Here is a 14,752-nt window from a genome sequence, read left to right as displayed (position 1 = left end):
ATACAGCTTTCAAATGTGTCACATTTTTTGGTTCTGGGCTTTTGTCTCATACTTTTCCTTGATAAGGGCTCTTCGTTTTGTTACAGCTGTGTAGGAACAGAAGCAGCCCAAAGGCCCTTTGCATTTGGAATCCTTTGAAAGCAACTTGTATAAGCACTTTTCAGCCTGAGACTAAGGTTCATAACTAGACAAAGCAAGTCATTAACCTGAACTGTAGACGTAGCTGAAAAAAAACGGGATAGTCTGGAGGAGACCTATATAATCAGGAACAGAGTTTTACAGATTTGGCCTCCCTGCTTCCCAGTAGGCAGCATGCTGAAGTTGTCTGCCCCTTAATCAACTGCTGCAGGACCAGAGGAAAGGGATTTGACAAAATTTAGATTGTTAGAATCACTTTAAACAAAAAGCTTCTACTTTAAAGTCTAACTCAATAAGAATTTGTCTGAATTGCCAGTATCAAATGGAATATTCCATTTAAAGGCTAAAAACTCTTACAATATTAGCGGTTGCAACTAAGTCAATATTTATCAGTTTTCTACTAGGGATTTTTATCACATAGACAAAATAGCTTTCTACTCAGTGACTTGCATCACAACTTTAGTAATAAGAATTAAATGGATTAGATTTCATGCACGTTATTTCACCTAAAGTAAGACCTCTTTGCTACATTCTGTGCATTCTACTTCTACCACTTGTAAAACGTAGCTATTAGTGACTATGTAATTTCTGTTTCTAGTAAATTTTAGCTGGTGAGTAAATACATCAGCTCAAATATCTTTTGCCATCTAAAGGAAGCCACCTGCCAAGTATACATGAGGAAGTTAAAGAACTGCCTGTGTATGCTCAGTCTGATCCAGTTCTTTAAAATGAGGATACTGCAGACCTTTACCTTTTTGCTTTCTCCTTCTGCCGACTATCTTCCAGCTTCAAACTGGTGAAAGATTTGCTGCCAATTTCCACTTGAGTAAAAATAGCAAAAAACTCTTTTATTTTCCAAACATTCTTCTGTCAGAGAACCTGTATTGAAGGGCTTTAGATAGGTGCATGCTGACGCACTGCTAATGAGCCTTAGCATCAGCAAATGGTCTAAAAACCACCCACATTCCTATAACTAAATTGTTCAACACTGCCTTATATGTTCTTTTATGCGCATGAAAACACAGGAGACTTCTTAAATAGTAGCTTTTCCCCAAAAAAGCTAAATGCCAGTAAAGCAGCTGGTGTCATATGAATGGACAAATTATGATCCTGATTTTCTAAGTACGATTAAAAATATGAAAGAACTAACTTTTCTGAAAGTAACCTACTTCTTGTCATTTTAGTCAATAACAGGTGTTAGAAAGTTACTATTCTTCAGTGCCATTCCTTAGGTCTGTTCAGCATCACTCTCTACTTTGGATCTTCAACTGACAGTTTCTCAAAAAATCATGGACATGAAAAGTAAGAAGCTTTATAAATCCCTTAGAATGCTACTCAATTGAATCTTACATGAGCAAGACTAAAAAACACTACCTTGCATTCCTAACTTAACTTCTATTGGTCTCAACAGGCTTTAAAAAAAACCCTAAAAGACTATTTGAAGGTGGGAGAAAAAAACCAAGGCCTATCAACTCAGTCCTAGTATGAGACAGTTACAGGAACGGATTGCATGCCTAAGTAAATGTTAATAGTCTAGAGCTTTGACACGACCACAACTTTCAATGCTGACTTTCCTATTAAAAAAAATAAATCTGGACCCAGACATCCTTTGAGATGACTGCATCATTTTAGGATTCTTCATTTTTCAGTTGCTGACTGCAGTGCATTTTTCTGTGATAATGTTTTGTGCAACTTTTCAAACACACTCAGCAAACAAGGGGCAGATCATGCTTTAAAATATATATGTGTATACACACACAAAATTTACAATTCACTGGTAAGCTGTGTGACAATCGGATGCATCAGTGCCATATGATCTGGAACTCCATCTTCCTCCTGGGGGAGGGTTTTTTTTTCCTTGAAATGCACTGACAGTTTGCATATTCCATTTCTCCAAGAAACTTTTTTGTAATTCTTACAAAAGAAATGCATGACATGCTATTATGGACAACATAATTTAAAGTCAAGAGCTCTTTCAGAGCCAGGAAAGCAGCAGATATAAATCTGCCTTTGTAGCCCCATATTTCAGGAAAAAAATGAGAACTACAATTTCAATATTCTGGATGAAGCACCACACTATTAAATGTATCTAAAAATCCTTTTCCTTTCCCAATAAATTAATTTTTAAAAATGTAAATCAGAAATCCACAGTTGTTATAAAAATGTGGGGTAGACCATTCTTAAATGACTAGAAATGTAATCAGGACATTTTAGAAATCACATTATTTGAAGCTTCAATTTTCCTGCTTGAATAGTTCCTCATTGGATACATGTTTTGCTGTCCTTTGCTATTTGATCCTCATTTTACTTCTGTTTTGACATGCCCTGAAGCTTTATGACTAACATCCATCTGATATAAAGGCTAGTGTTATGGGAATAAAACACCCCTTGGCAGAAGATTTAAAATAGTATGATGTTTCTCAGTGTGAAACTGAATTTTTGAATGCCCATGCTTTAACTCCCACCGTCTCAGTAACCCTTATTTTTATAGCAATTTTTGAAAAAGTTAAAATTCAGCTGGCATGTATGCTGTATACTGGTTACTGTAAAATACTGATCATCTAAGGTAAAATGGCTAAATAGCTAAAAAAAATATGATGTGTATGCATAGCTCTTCTCAGCTGGATAGCATGAATACTGCCTGTATCTTTAAAGCATTTTATTACTCATTTAGCACTACACGTGCATGATGCTTTCCAGGTGAAATAGCACAGCTACCCAACAAACCCAATGATTTTCAATGACACCAAGATGTTAGACAGTGTGAACCCATTTCAGGTTGTATGTTTTGTTGCATAAAAATACTTGCTAATTGGACCTTAAGCCATTGTGAATCTTAGAATCCATGAGAATTTAGAAACATCAGTGGGTGATGCTAGAGTAGAAGGGAGGTGAAAACACTCCTACAAAGCTGCATGTTATATGCCTTAAATAACCACATTACTAGTGTTGTTATATACACAATTAGATCAGGAGAAAAAAGATTTTTTTTTGTTTTAATCATGCAAGTATCAAATGCCCCTACAATCCAGGTTCTCAGAACATTTAGGAAAATGCCTAAACTGGTCTGACTCACACTTTCCTGCCACCCAATATAATTACCATTGCCGCCAATAAGTACATTGACATCTTACTTCCAATTAGGGCAACAATATTTTGTAGGAATTTGACAGCATTTTAGGTATACGTAATGCAGCATTGAAAGAACATTCTAAAAGAATAATTCTGCAAACCCGAACAAGTGAGATGCCTCATTTAATGTCTAGGGAACTTAATGTGCAATAAATTACTTGCATGAATAAGGATCTGCAAAAATCAGGTCTTAAGTTGTTGAATAGAGACCGATTATTTAGGTAAATTACCATTTTTGGTTAGTCCAAATTACATGTACTGAACAGGCTACAAAGCTGTAGGGCTCCCCTCCTACCTGTAAAAGCACCCTAGATAAAGAAATCTCAGTTGGCCTTTTTTTCTTTTACAGATACTGTAATACTAATTTCTTAGGAAATTCTACGGACCACTTAAATCAGAGCTGTCCAACTGGCGGCCTGTGAGCTGCATGCAACCGCTCAGGCTGCTACCCAGGCACCACTCCCCACACCCTGGCTCCTACTGCAGAGTGAGCAGGGGTCTCCAGGAACCATCTCCCCTCCCCACTTCATTTTTTGCTTTCTGCACATATCCCAGGGAAGGGGCCCAGGAAGAGGGGTTGGGCTGCCTGTACAGCATGTGTAACAGGGTGGGTGGCTAGGGAGTGAGGCTCCTTGAATGGCGGGTACAGAGGGACAGAAGAGGGCAGCTGCTACATGCAGCCCACGTGGGACAAGGCCTGTCAGTCGGTGACCTATGCAGCACGCAGCCTCCCATCACTCAGAAGCTGGACAGCCCTGACTTAAACCTTTGATCAAGGTTATTGACCAATAAAGTAGGACGATTTTTTCACCAAAAATAATTGTATTTGGTAGTTTAGTAATGGTACAACTGAATCCAAAACATTTTTAGAACTTACCTTAATTACAGCAATCTGAAGCTCCTGCTTTTCTGGTCATTAAGTGAACTCTTCATCCAATACATAGTGAATTGCCTTGTTTTCATAAAAAGGCCTGGTCTACACAGATTTTGTACCTACTTAACTATTTCAGTTATTTTCTATTGAAATAGTTAAATGTTCTACCACTAGTGTGGACCATGCATTCTCATATAAAGATGCCCTTTTCTTTTATAGGAATCAGCTATATAAATATCAGCACAGTTATAGTGGTGTAACTATTAACCCTAAGAGACTGTGAACTTATCCTAGACTGGTATGGGAAAAAGCTGTATAATTTCCCTTTACTTTCGATGTTACTTACTTAAAAAACAAACAAACAAACCCTTTCTGCAAAATATTTAAAACCTAAAATGGAAATTTAAAATGAATGTTTATACAAAACAAGCATTAAATCAATCAAATAAATAATTAAATGTCTACTAAAACAACTCCAGACTTATTCACTTAAGTAGGGACAAAAGGATCTACAGATAACTATAATTAGTTATCTATTACAGTTGTATTTCTCAAAGAAATGCAGTAAAATATAGGGGTTAGGCAAAATTTTTGAAAAAAGTTCAAAAGTAGTACTCTTGGTACATTAATTTGAATGTAAAGCATTATAAATGCTACTAAAATAGAAAAACTTAAGAAGGGGTCCCCTTGATGTTTAAAAATTCAAGATATACAGCACACTTGTCTTAAATCTGTGTCTCTTAATAGATCATTTAAAAGTTCAAAATTAAAAATTAAATCCTGCTAAAATATAGCTAATGAAAGCTGAGAAAAAGGAATATTTGTATTCATTAAATTTCCAAGTGAGATAATTTCATTAGACACCTATCTATCAGGTGTTCTATAAATGTGAAATGAAAGATTTCACATAACACCACTCTTTAGCCGGAGTCAATCAAAAGACATGCTAATAGCACAAAAGTCTTGTTCATATTACAAAGCAATATTTACTTACCTTTAAGCGAGCTAACAAGAGTTTTAGGATGTTAACACAAACCTAAAAATTATAATATGCACTACAATACCTTTGCCTTATTTCCTTCTTTATGTTTCTGTGTGTGTGAAAAATGTGTGAGATGAGCACACAGAAGGAAAATAAAGAGTACTAGTTCCACTTAAAGTATAGCATTAAGTGAATAAAAAGATAGGAAGACCACTTCTCATCTATTTAAAAAGCTAAAATTTGTTTCTAAAGCGAAAGTTCCATCGAAAACTATGTTGAAGAATTCAGTCTTTACACTGGCAATGCAAATATAAAACTTGAGATGTGCCAAAGCTAAATTAAATTATGAAAATAAAAGTTGTTAGTACAATGAAATGCTAAAACAGGTGTGCCTTGTACAATTTAGAATCTTCTGAATTTTAGCTTCTACCAATACTTACCTCCAAGAACAGAAATAGGTATAGGTTTTGGAAAGCAGAGTGTGGCTCAGCAGCTGGTTTACATCCAGAAATCAGTTGTGTACAGCTTGGTAAACCCTAGCCAAATAACATAACTTACAAATGATGCGAGTGAACCTTCAAATTTTCATATGTGCATGTGTGGAATCTTTGAAGGTGGAGAGAAAAAATTTAGAGTCATATTAAGAAGATACTAAGCTTCCTAATCTTGCAGAGGCAAGAATGGGTGGGAACTGAAATAAAATTAAGTGATTACTCAGGAATATCCCTATACGATACATACATTTGAACAACAGTGAAGATGAAATGGCAGCAGTCTTTTCTGGCTTTACTGCATTGTAATTATGATCGCTTGCCCAGGACGGTGTGCTGTTTTCTGAGGCTGGCTCTTTAGCAACTGGCTGAGTGTTTGCCTCAGTCTTGGGGGTTGTCACCACAGCCTTCTTCATGTTCATGTCTCTTTTCTCAGGAATCTGTCTCTTCTGTGAGGACACAGGTTTAATACCTGCCTATATAAGTAGTAAAATCTTCATTAGTAATACTTGCAAATCACAAAAATGACACATATTAAGAAACAATTATTTTTATACATACAGTAAATACATTTGAGAGTATACAATTAAGGGTTCAGATTCAGGTCTCTGAAGCTAGGATAAGGCATTAACTTAGCAGGAGAAACTGTTAAGTAACCTAAGTTATATACAGATCCTGCCAAGAAGTTGATACCGAATTGTACTTAGCATTAATTATGTAGACAATTCTGTACCCAACTATACCTGCCATTTTAAAGTAGATTACAGAAATGGACAACTAAAGTATGGCTTTAAAGGGTCTCTAGAAGTTAGCTTTTATTTAGCAGAGAAACCCTCTACCTACGTAGTTCCTACCTCTCATAACCCCACTACATTAATCTAGAATTCTTAATCTGTAAATTAGTTCTAATAAAAAAATCCACAAAATTATTTAAGAAAAAGCTGTTGATAGTGTTTATAGGGCATTTAAAAAGGAGGACATTTTAAAAGCTATCACTTTCCTGTTGTCTTCATGTTATTAAAATGTTATCTCGGGACAGAAAATAACAAAAATATGGAAGGACAGAGTTCCTGTCCAATATAATATCTTGCAACCATCTCCAAATTAAAAACTAATAACAACTGTGCAGAAACATATAGAAGTAAGTCACCATGCTTCAGGACAATGGCTGCCGCAAAGTTTTTCGTTATATCATGCACAGGCACACACTTACCTGTGGCTGAGGTTTTGGTACAGTTGATTTTTCAGATTTTGGTTTGATCTTCTCTTTTGGTTTTGCATCTTTGCCTGCACTGAGAAATTTCATAGTGGCTGCAGCGTGCTTAAGAATGCAGTCACTACTGCAATACACAGAATCAGGCTGAGCCACATTAAAACAGCCAGGACCAATGCATTTAGATGCACCCGGAGCCTCAATTACCTGAAGGGTGAAAGACAGAAAGTTCAAACTATTTTTTTAAAAAAACTAGTTCTCTGCAACATTGAAGCATCTATGTGTTAATTTTCTTTCTGTGTGTACTTCACGCATGCTTGGTGGTAGTGATAGATCAGCGTGTAAATGCTAAAATTAGAAGTATAACGGCATTTTTCAGTAAGCATCAGACACTACAGTAACCTATGGTTGCGTATAGGATAACAGCAGTCAGCCTAAACATTTCACTCTTGAAAGGTCAATAAAAGTATTTATACAATCATTACAATATAATCTATAAGAGGGTCTCTTGATTAATATTAAACAGAAAAACATCAGAGATTTGAACCCCATTTCTCACGGAATTAGAGATACTGGAGATGGAAGAGACCTATCAGAATAACAACACTGTCAGTCTAAAGGATGCTGTAAGGTAGAGGTTTTCTCCAGTTTTGTCCACCGTAGTTTAAGAATGAGGCAATGGGGAAGACTGTCACAGCCTAATGCTTCTCTCCCCGTCAGGTTAGAAAGTTCCCCTGACACTCAGTCCAAGATGACTAAGTTTCATGCCACTACTTGTAAGTCATACCAGTGCTATAAACTAAATAATTCCTCTCCCTCCTCAGCATTAAGATATACTAGTATAACAGCTGCTTTGAAAATGTGAGATAGGACTAGAAAGAAATCTACAGATATTTGAGGGATGTTATTACATTTCCCTTTTGTTACTGCTTAATTGCAATATATGTATTTAACTCTATGAATGGTCCAAGTAGACAGTGCATTGGACCAAGAGTCAAGAAGTCTGGATTGTAGTTCCTACTGTACTAAATCTACAGATGAAAAGCACTTTATTATTCCTTCCTCATGTATCATGTATTCCTCTCCCCCCTCTCTTCTTATATCCCTTCCACTTGTCAAAGTTCTTTCAATAGTGTGTTGATCAGAATCAAAAAAGTAACCTTTCACGTACAGTCAAAACAGTTGGGGGGGGGGGGGGGTTATGAGCTCTGCACTAGCAAACCAAAATTGCACTGGCTTTTTTAAATACCCTACCCCTTGCACTTTTTTCAAGTTATATCATATTTTGTTATTTCTGCTCTTGTTTCTAATCACTCCACACCCTATCACATCTCCATCCTCACTGGTTATTCCCTCTTCCAGACCATTAGCAAAGATGTTAAATAAGAACATGGGGTTGACTTCTACACTCTATCGACTTATATACCACAAAATACAATACCTAATACTTCCTATGATTAAACTCTATTAGATAGCCTTCCCCCACTCAGTGTAGTTTCCATTTATCATTTAACATTTTAATCCGCAACAGTGCAGCTAACCACAACAACCTGAATAAATCTTTCAGTTAAGATGTAATGAGACAGTACTAGTTGCTTAACTAAAACCTAAATACCACATTACATAGAAATGATTTTATTCTTCAGAAAAACCCCACAGTGTGCATACATTTTTCACACCTGACTATAATATAGAATAAAAATTAAGTAAATGTTCCTGAGAAGGAACTTCATACTTTAATTAAGTCTGTCTGTGTCAAAAAGGTCCCAATCCTGCACCACTCAAATTAGTGGTAAAATTGCCATTACTATTATTTTATTACCATATTTTATATAGAAGACCTAGCCATAGACCAAGACTCAAGTGTGCTAGTGCTATACAAACACAGAACAAAAAGACTAAATGTTTTCAGCCAGGACTAAGACCAAAGAAAGAGAAAAGACTGCTGAAGACAGATGGAAAAGCACAAGGAAACAATGCAACTGTAGTGATCAGCATAATAGGCTGCAGTCTCAGCACAGAAAGAGTGCTTATTTTGCAGGCATCACAGTAAGCAGGAGTTTAAGGAGGACTTGGGGCACCGGTTCACAAAAACCATGGGTCATGACTTCAAACGGAGTCACAACATCAGTGGATGGGGTCGCAGCACAGTGCTCTTTCCCATACCAGGTCTTACCTGCTGGGCTGCAGAGGCCCGAGGGAAGGGCAGCAGGGCGGGGAACCCCAAGTCCAAAGCCTACACTCCCCACTTTACAGGCTCCACTCTGGCCGTGCTGCCTGCAGGAGAGGGGACAGGGGTGGGGAGCTAGGCTCTGTGCTCTGGCCTCAGCAGCTGCTGCTTCCTGCAGGTAGCACCCAGGGCTTGGACACTGCTGGGGTAGGGGGGCAGGGGGCTGCAGCCGCTGGCCCTGGGGCACCCGGGGATAATGGGGGGCTGCAGATTGTGGGTGAGCGTCACTGGGATTGAGAGGGTGGAGTGCTGCGAATGGGGAGTGAGGGGCATGCTGAGGAAATGGGGTCATGCTGAGGAGAAGTTTGGGAAGCACTGGCTTGGGGAAAGTAATAAAGCAGGCTTGCTGTGTACACCAGTCTCCTTCCAAGCATACAAAAGCATGGGAAAAAAGACAAGGGAGTTGTGGGATTCCACGCTAACTGTATTACAATTATTTCTACATCAAAACGTGCCCAGTTTATCAAGTTAAAAAAAAAAGAAAAGGATCTTTTCCTCTGAATACTTGTTTCATAAACTCTACCTAAACTGAATCAAGCTGGACCCATCGATTTCTAGTACTAGATGGTCTGCAGGCCAAACCAGGCTTTTAGTTATACCTGTGCAATAAGGCTGCGTGAAGCTTCAGTCACTGATTCAATTCGGCCGAGATTTGGCAGCCAAATCTCCGAATCAAATCAGGAGACCCATTAAATCTCTCCAATTCGATTCGGAGAGATTCGATAGTTCAGACACAGCCACAGCTTTATATGTTTTTTTCCACATACCTCATGGTATCAGGTGATTTGTGAATGCTGAGATGGTGGGGGGGATGGAGCATCCCCCGGAAGTGCGGGGAGGTCCTCAGCGCACTCGGCAGCAGAGATGGAAGTGGACTAGAAGCACTTCTGGTCCACCACAGAGCACACAGGGGACCCCTCCCCTGCCCCCCAGCTCAGCAACTGGTGCCTCCTGGGTCTGGGGGAGCACCCAGGGTCCCCCCTGCAGCCGATCACCAAGCCGTGGGGATGTGGGGGAAGGAGTCCCCTGCACACTTGGCAGCAGACCCGGAAGTGGGTCCTGTGGGACGCTCCATCCGCCCCACCATCTCAGCATTCACGAGCTGCGCCTGGTACCTCGAGGTATGTAGAAAAAAAAATAAAAATGTAAAGCTGTGTCTATGGCCAAATCAGTGATTTTCCAAATCAGAATCGAATCTTTAGATTCAGCTGAATCGAATCAGGAAAGTGACCCAAATCAACAAATCGAATCACTGTCCCCTGAATCGGGCCAAATCCAAATCAAATACAGCCCGCTTCGCACACCCCTACTGTGCAACCTCATCTTTTTCAAACTATGTCTGCAGTGAAAACTGTATAACCTACTGCCATAGGGTTATTCGGTCATAAAACTATACAAATCTGATATTGAATGTGCTTAAGGAATAAGCTAAGGTAAGAATAAGAAACCTTATATATAGCCACTTTGAGTCGAGTTTCTTAAGAAGGCTCCAAGACGTGGAGGACTAAAATTTATTAACTAATCAATTGTGAATAGAATCAGTAGAGCAACTAGAATTTCACCCATTATTACAGTAAATAATCCTTACCTATCTGTAAAACTATTTCTGAATTTGACAAAATAAGTATCAAACACATGGGAATAATGCATTAAAACTTTTAAATATAAAATGCACATGTTCTTTTAAAAATCATTTAAAAATAAATATAATGAAAGGTATTTATTTTACAAACTTGTCTGTAGATCAGCGGAAACTTTCTATGCTTGTGTTACATAAAGTTTTCACTCCAGAGTTCTCACTTATCCCTGAATTTAGAACTGGAGTAGAATTAGCCAACACAGAAATCCAGTGCCAGTTATAAATTTTCCATACACACTGGCAACAGTCTGAAAGAATTACTAAAATATTAGACACATTTTAAGAGCCATTTTTAAACAACAAGCTCTACGTATTAAGAGCTTAAATGAGTTATGTGCTCTAACTACTTAAACTAACTGGAAGTAGACAAACTGGACTGATTCTGAGTATGAACTAACAAGTATTCTGACATTACTAATTGGATACTTTCTGCACTTATTTGAAAAAGGAAAAAAGTTTAAAATAAAAACCAACCAATCCGGAATTTTAAGAGTAATAAAAAAGAAAAGGAATTCAGTCAGTGCCTCGACTCCCCAAATTACGACGTTAAAAAGTCTAAGAGTTGCCTAATATGCAATTAAATTATTTTCCCTGAATCTTGATGTACGGTTTGTAAATTTGCATTTCAAAATGAAAATGTTCAAACAATTGTGCTACTAATTCAGTTCTAGGTCAGCATATTTAATTATAAGAGAGACAAACATCAATTTAAATACAGTTTTTTTAAAATATAAAAATATGTTAAATGCCATAGCCCACAGATGAGCTATTGTTCCAATATAGCAGGTAGAATAAGGCAACTAAAATACTTACAGGTTGAAATATCTTGAGTTTTTTCTTTCCACTTGGATTTGCAGCTTTTTCAATCCGACCTTTGATTCCTTGGTCTTCAACAGACTTCTGTTCGACTATGCCGATACTTGTGAGGTCTGTGCCATCAATATTTAATTGCCTTGACTTAGCTTCTTGACGGTCTGCTTCTGAAATGGTCTCATCTTGGCCCTGCAGAATGGTGCAATTTGGGCAGATGTAGTCCTCTCCATTCCTTTCCAACAGCCGCCCACGAGCCTCAGAAATCCCCACACAGTCACCATGAAACCATTCCTCACATCTGTCACAACAAATCATAAATCTGGAAAGAGATAAGATATTGAAGTGTAAGTAACACAGAATTCCAGAATAGTGATATACTTGCAGTAACTTACTATAACTTAGAAACGTGAATAAATAAGTATATGCATTCTATTAAATATAATCAAGTTAGATATTCTTCATACTCCCTCAGATTACCAAAAATATTTATCTGTCCCAGAATGCAAGCATTAACAGAAGACTTGTTTCCTAATGGAAGAGAAGCATTATTTAAACAGTATTTTAGATCAGGATTTGGCAAGCTACAGCCCATGGACCAGATGAAACCACCAAAAGTCACTGGATTTGGCCGGTGGAGCTGGGGCATCAGCAGTGATGTTGGGCCTCTGTGGTATTCGGCAGCAGGAGGCTCTGCCCGCAAACATGGACATATGGCCAGGTCCTAGTGCCAGCCCAAGCTGGCCCCAAGCTGGGCCATTCCAGCCCACCACCAGAAAACTTTGACGACTGCTGTTTTAGATAACATTTTTTTTCATATGTACAGCTTACCTATTATTGTGAGGCTGGCGACAGATACAGTAGAGTGTATTTGGATCATAAATCTCAGACTCAGGTTTGCTTTTCATGAATTCTTCAGGTTCTTCACCTTTGACCACCTTTGCTCCCAAGGGAGGTTTTATTTCCTTCTTGACCGGAAGTTCTTCTGTAGGCTCCTCAGATGCATCGGCTTGACTGTCAATCTCAGTGCAGTCTGTGGACTCGGGTTCTTGTTTGACAGGCACCTCAGCCTTCACTTGATTTCCTTCCTGGGTACCACCTGTTTCTGCAGGATTCTGTTCAAGGTGTCTTTTCCTAAGGCGATTCTGGATCTCTTTCAGTGTCAATTCTGCAGGTTTTTGTTCTACACGCTTCTTTCGTAGACGATTCTGTAGTTCCTTCAGAGTCAATCCATCGCTATCACTATCAGAGGTGTCATCATCATCATCATCTTTTCCAGCTCTGTTTTTTGAGACAGTCTGATCCTTACCGTCTCTAGAGTCCCTTTTTTGAGTGCTAGTTTTTACGTCTGGTGTGCTCTCTACACTGCCTTCAGAAGCAGTCTCAACATCTGTAACTGGACAGGATGCAGGTTCACTTGAATCTTCAAGCGCAGTAGGAACAATTTTCCTCCCTCTACGTCTTACAGTTGTAAGAAATTCTTCCACCCTTTCAGTACGCTTGGGTTGCCGTCCGCTACGTCGGAGGGACAAGTTTTGCTGCTGCTGCTGTGGTTGTTGCTCACTAGTGTCTATATCAAGGTCTCCTGCACCTTCTCGCTTAGCGATTGTAGTCCTTCGAAAACCCCATGTTTTCTTGAATTCCTTACTTGTGGGCTTGATGGCTTTTTGTTCCTCCTCATTGCTTTGCTCACCTTTATCGTCTAAAGCTGACGCTTAAAGAGTAAAATTTTAAGAAAGAATTCCTCATTTAGGGTCATAAGTTATTTACTTTTAACACATAATTTTTCCAAACCTAATTAAGTTTTCTTTGGGAAACTAGATGTATACGTAAAAGATGATATACCCCTAAGTGGGGGTGTTTTTCTGATGCACTCAGATTTCCTACAGAGATTTAGGGTCCAAGGTAGCAAAATTGTCCTATTAAACTGTCATGCAATTCTACACTTCATTTTGTGGTCATGATAAAAAAAAATAAGCAACCTCTCTCCTAAATACCTGTGGTGTTCCATCTGACAGCAGGGTTTGCTTACTGGCTCACCTAATGCTATGTCAACATAATCCATCTGCTAGGAATAGCTCACCCAATACATCCTTGTCCCTCATGGTTTAGGCATGTTAGAAGCTTCTATAATATACTAGTAGGGATGTGAAAGGTTAAACATGATAATGAGGGAGTTTACTGGATCTTCCCACCAGCCCAGTCTGGCAAGGAAGGGGGTCAGGGAAGCCACAGGATGCCCCAGCAAGAATCAGACAGCAGGGCAGGCAGGAGGGGTGGAGGGAGGAGCAAGGGACGGAGACTAGTACCCATAACCTGAGGAAAACAGGAAGCAGCCTAATGACTCAATTAAGCAATTAGCTGTTCTTCAACAGGTGCTCCCTCTTTCCCAGCACAGGGCTTCAGGTGAACTGACATCTGGCTGGGCTTGCCTCTTCCCCACCTACCCCCAGTCAAAGGGCTCCACGAGTTGGGAGCTGGTTCCAGCAGCTGTGTTGGAGCTGCTGTGTTATTGGTTAATCATTTAACTGACTGTTTAAACAATATCATTATAGGAAGGTTAGACAAGTATTTTTTAAACAACATTTACATCCCTGTAGTCTGTATGTACCTTAAATATAAAGGGATGTAAATCCTGGTTGCAGCGTCAATGGGAAAATTCCTATTGATGAAGTTGTTGCTTAAAAAAGCTTATACCATGCATCTTTGATTTAGTTAGTCTATAAGGTACAAATCTATCCTGCGTTCTGCTTGACTTAACACTAACATGGCTAGCTACCTCTCAAAATTCCTTTTTGGCCCTAATAACATCAGGATTTCATAAAGCAGGATGTTGTATTACTGTGCCTAAAGAACAGTCCAGACAATGACTACCCCCCCAATTAGATAAATGGTAGAATGGACCACACTACAGACACAATCAGTTTATAGTCATTTCAGTCAAATGTCTGTTCCCTGTTTACCTTTACTATTGTTTGGAAAAAAAAATGAAACTTTTAAAAGTTTAAAACTGATCGGGGGAGGGGGTTGTTGTTTTGATTTTTTTTTAATTCTCAACAATAAAATACAGGAAAAAATACACTGGCATTTTTTTATTTTATTTTTTTTAGCTTTTTCAACACTTGATAGCTAGTTTGAATGTGTCAAATACACTGAATTATTTGACAATGGCATTGCCACTCACAATTATTTATGAATTCTGAGAAACTCTCTCATACTGTGTGCTTATGGGTGGAAACATGA

The 14,752-nt window shown here is 38.6% G+C and overlaps 1 protein-coding gene across 4 annotated transcripts in view; it reads right to left on the bottom strand.

Moving 5' to 3' along the window:
• The window catches only part of DIDO1 (death inducer-obliterator 1), a 74,617-nt gene that overhangs the window by 37,761 nt on the left and 22,104 nt on the right, over positions 1-14,752 (bottom strand). For 3 of the 4 annotated variants that reach the window (XM_014609586.3, XM_059713206.1, XM_014609587.3), the window contains 4 exons: positions 12,341-13,223; positions 11,513-11,831; positions 6,831-7,037; positions 5,868-6,093 (listed from right to left, as the gene is read on the bottom strand). In XM_014609586.3, the coding sequence (XP_014465072.2) occupies positions 5,868-6,093; positions 6,831-7,037; positions 11,513-11,831; positions 12,341-13,223 (1,635 nt within the window). The remainder of the gene's footprint in view (positions 1-5,867; positions 6,094-6,830; positions 7,038-11,512; positions 11,832-12,340; positions 13,224-14,752) is intronic. The other variant, XM_014609589.3, reaches the window with a different exon arrangement.

Source organism: Alligator mississippiensis, chromosome 9 (genome assembly GCF_030867095.1).
Source record: "Alligator mississippiensis isolate rAllMis1 chromosome 9, rAllMis1, whole genome shotgun sequence".
NCBI classification, from domain to species: domain Eukaryota; kingdom Metazoa; phylum Chordata; order Crocodylia; family Alligatoridae; genus Alligator; species Alligator mississippiensis.
Note: the sequence above shows the minus strand (reverse complement) of the source record. Positions and strands in the feature narration are given on the sequence as shown.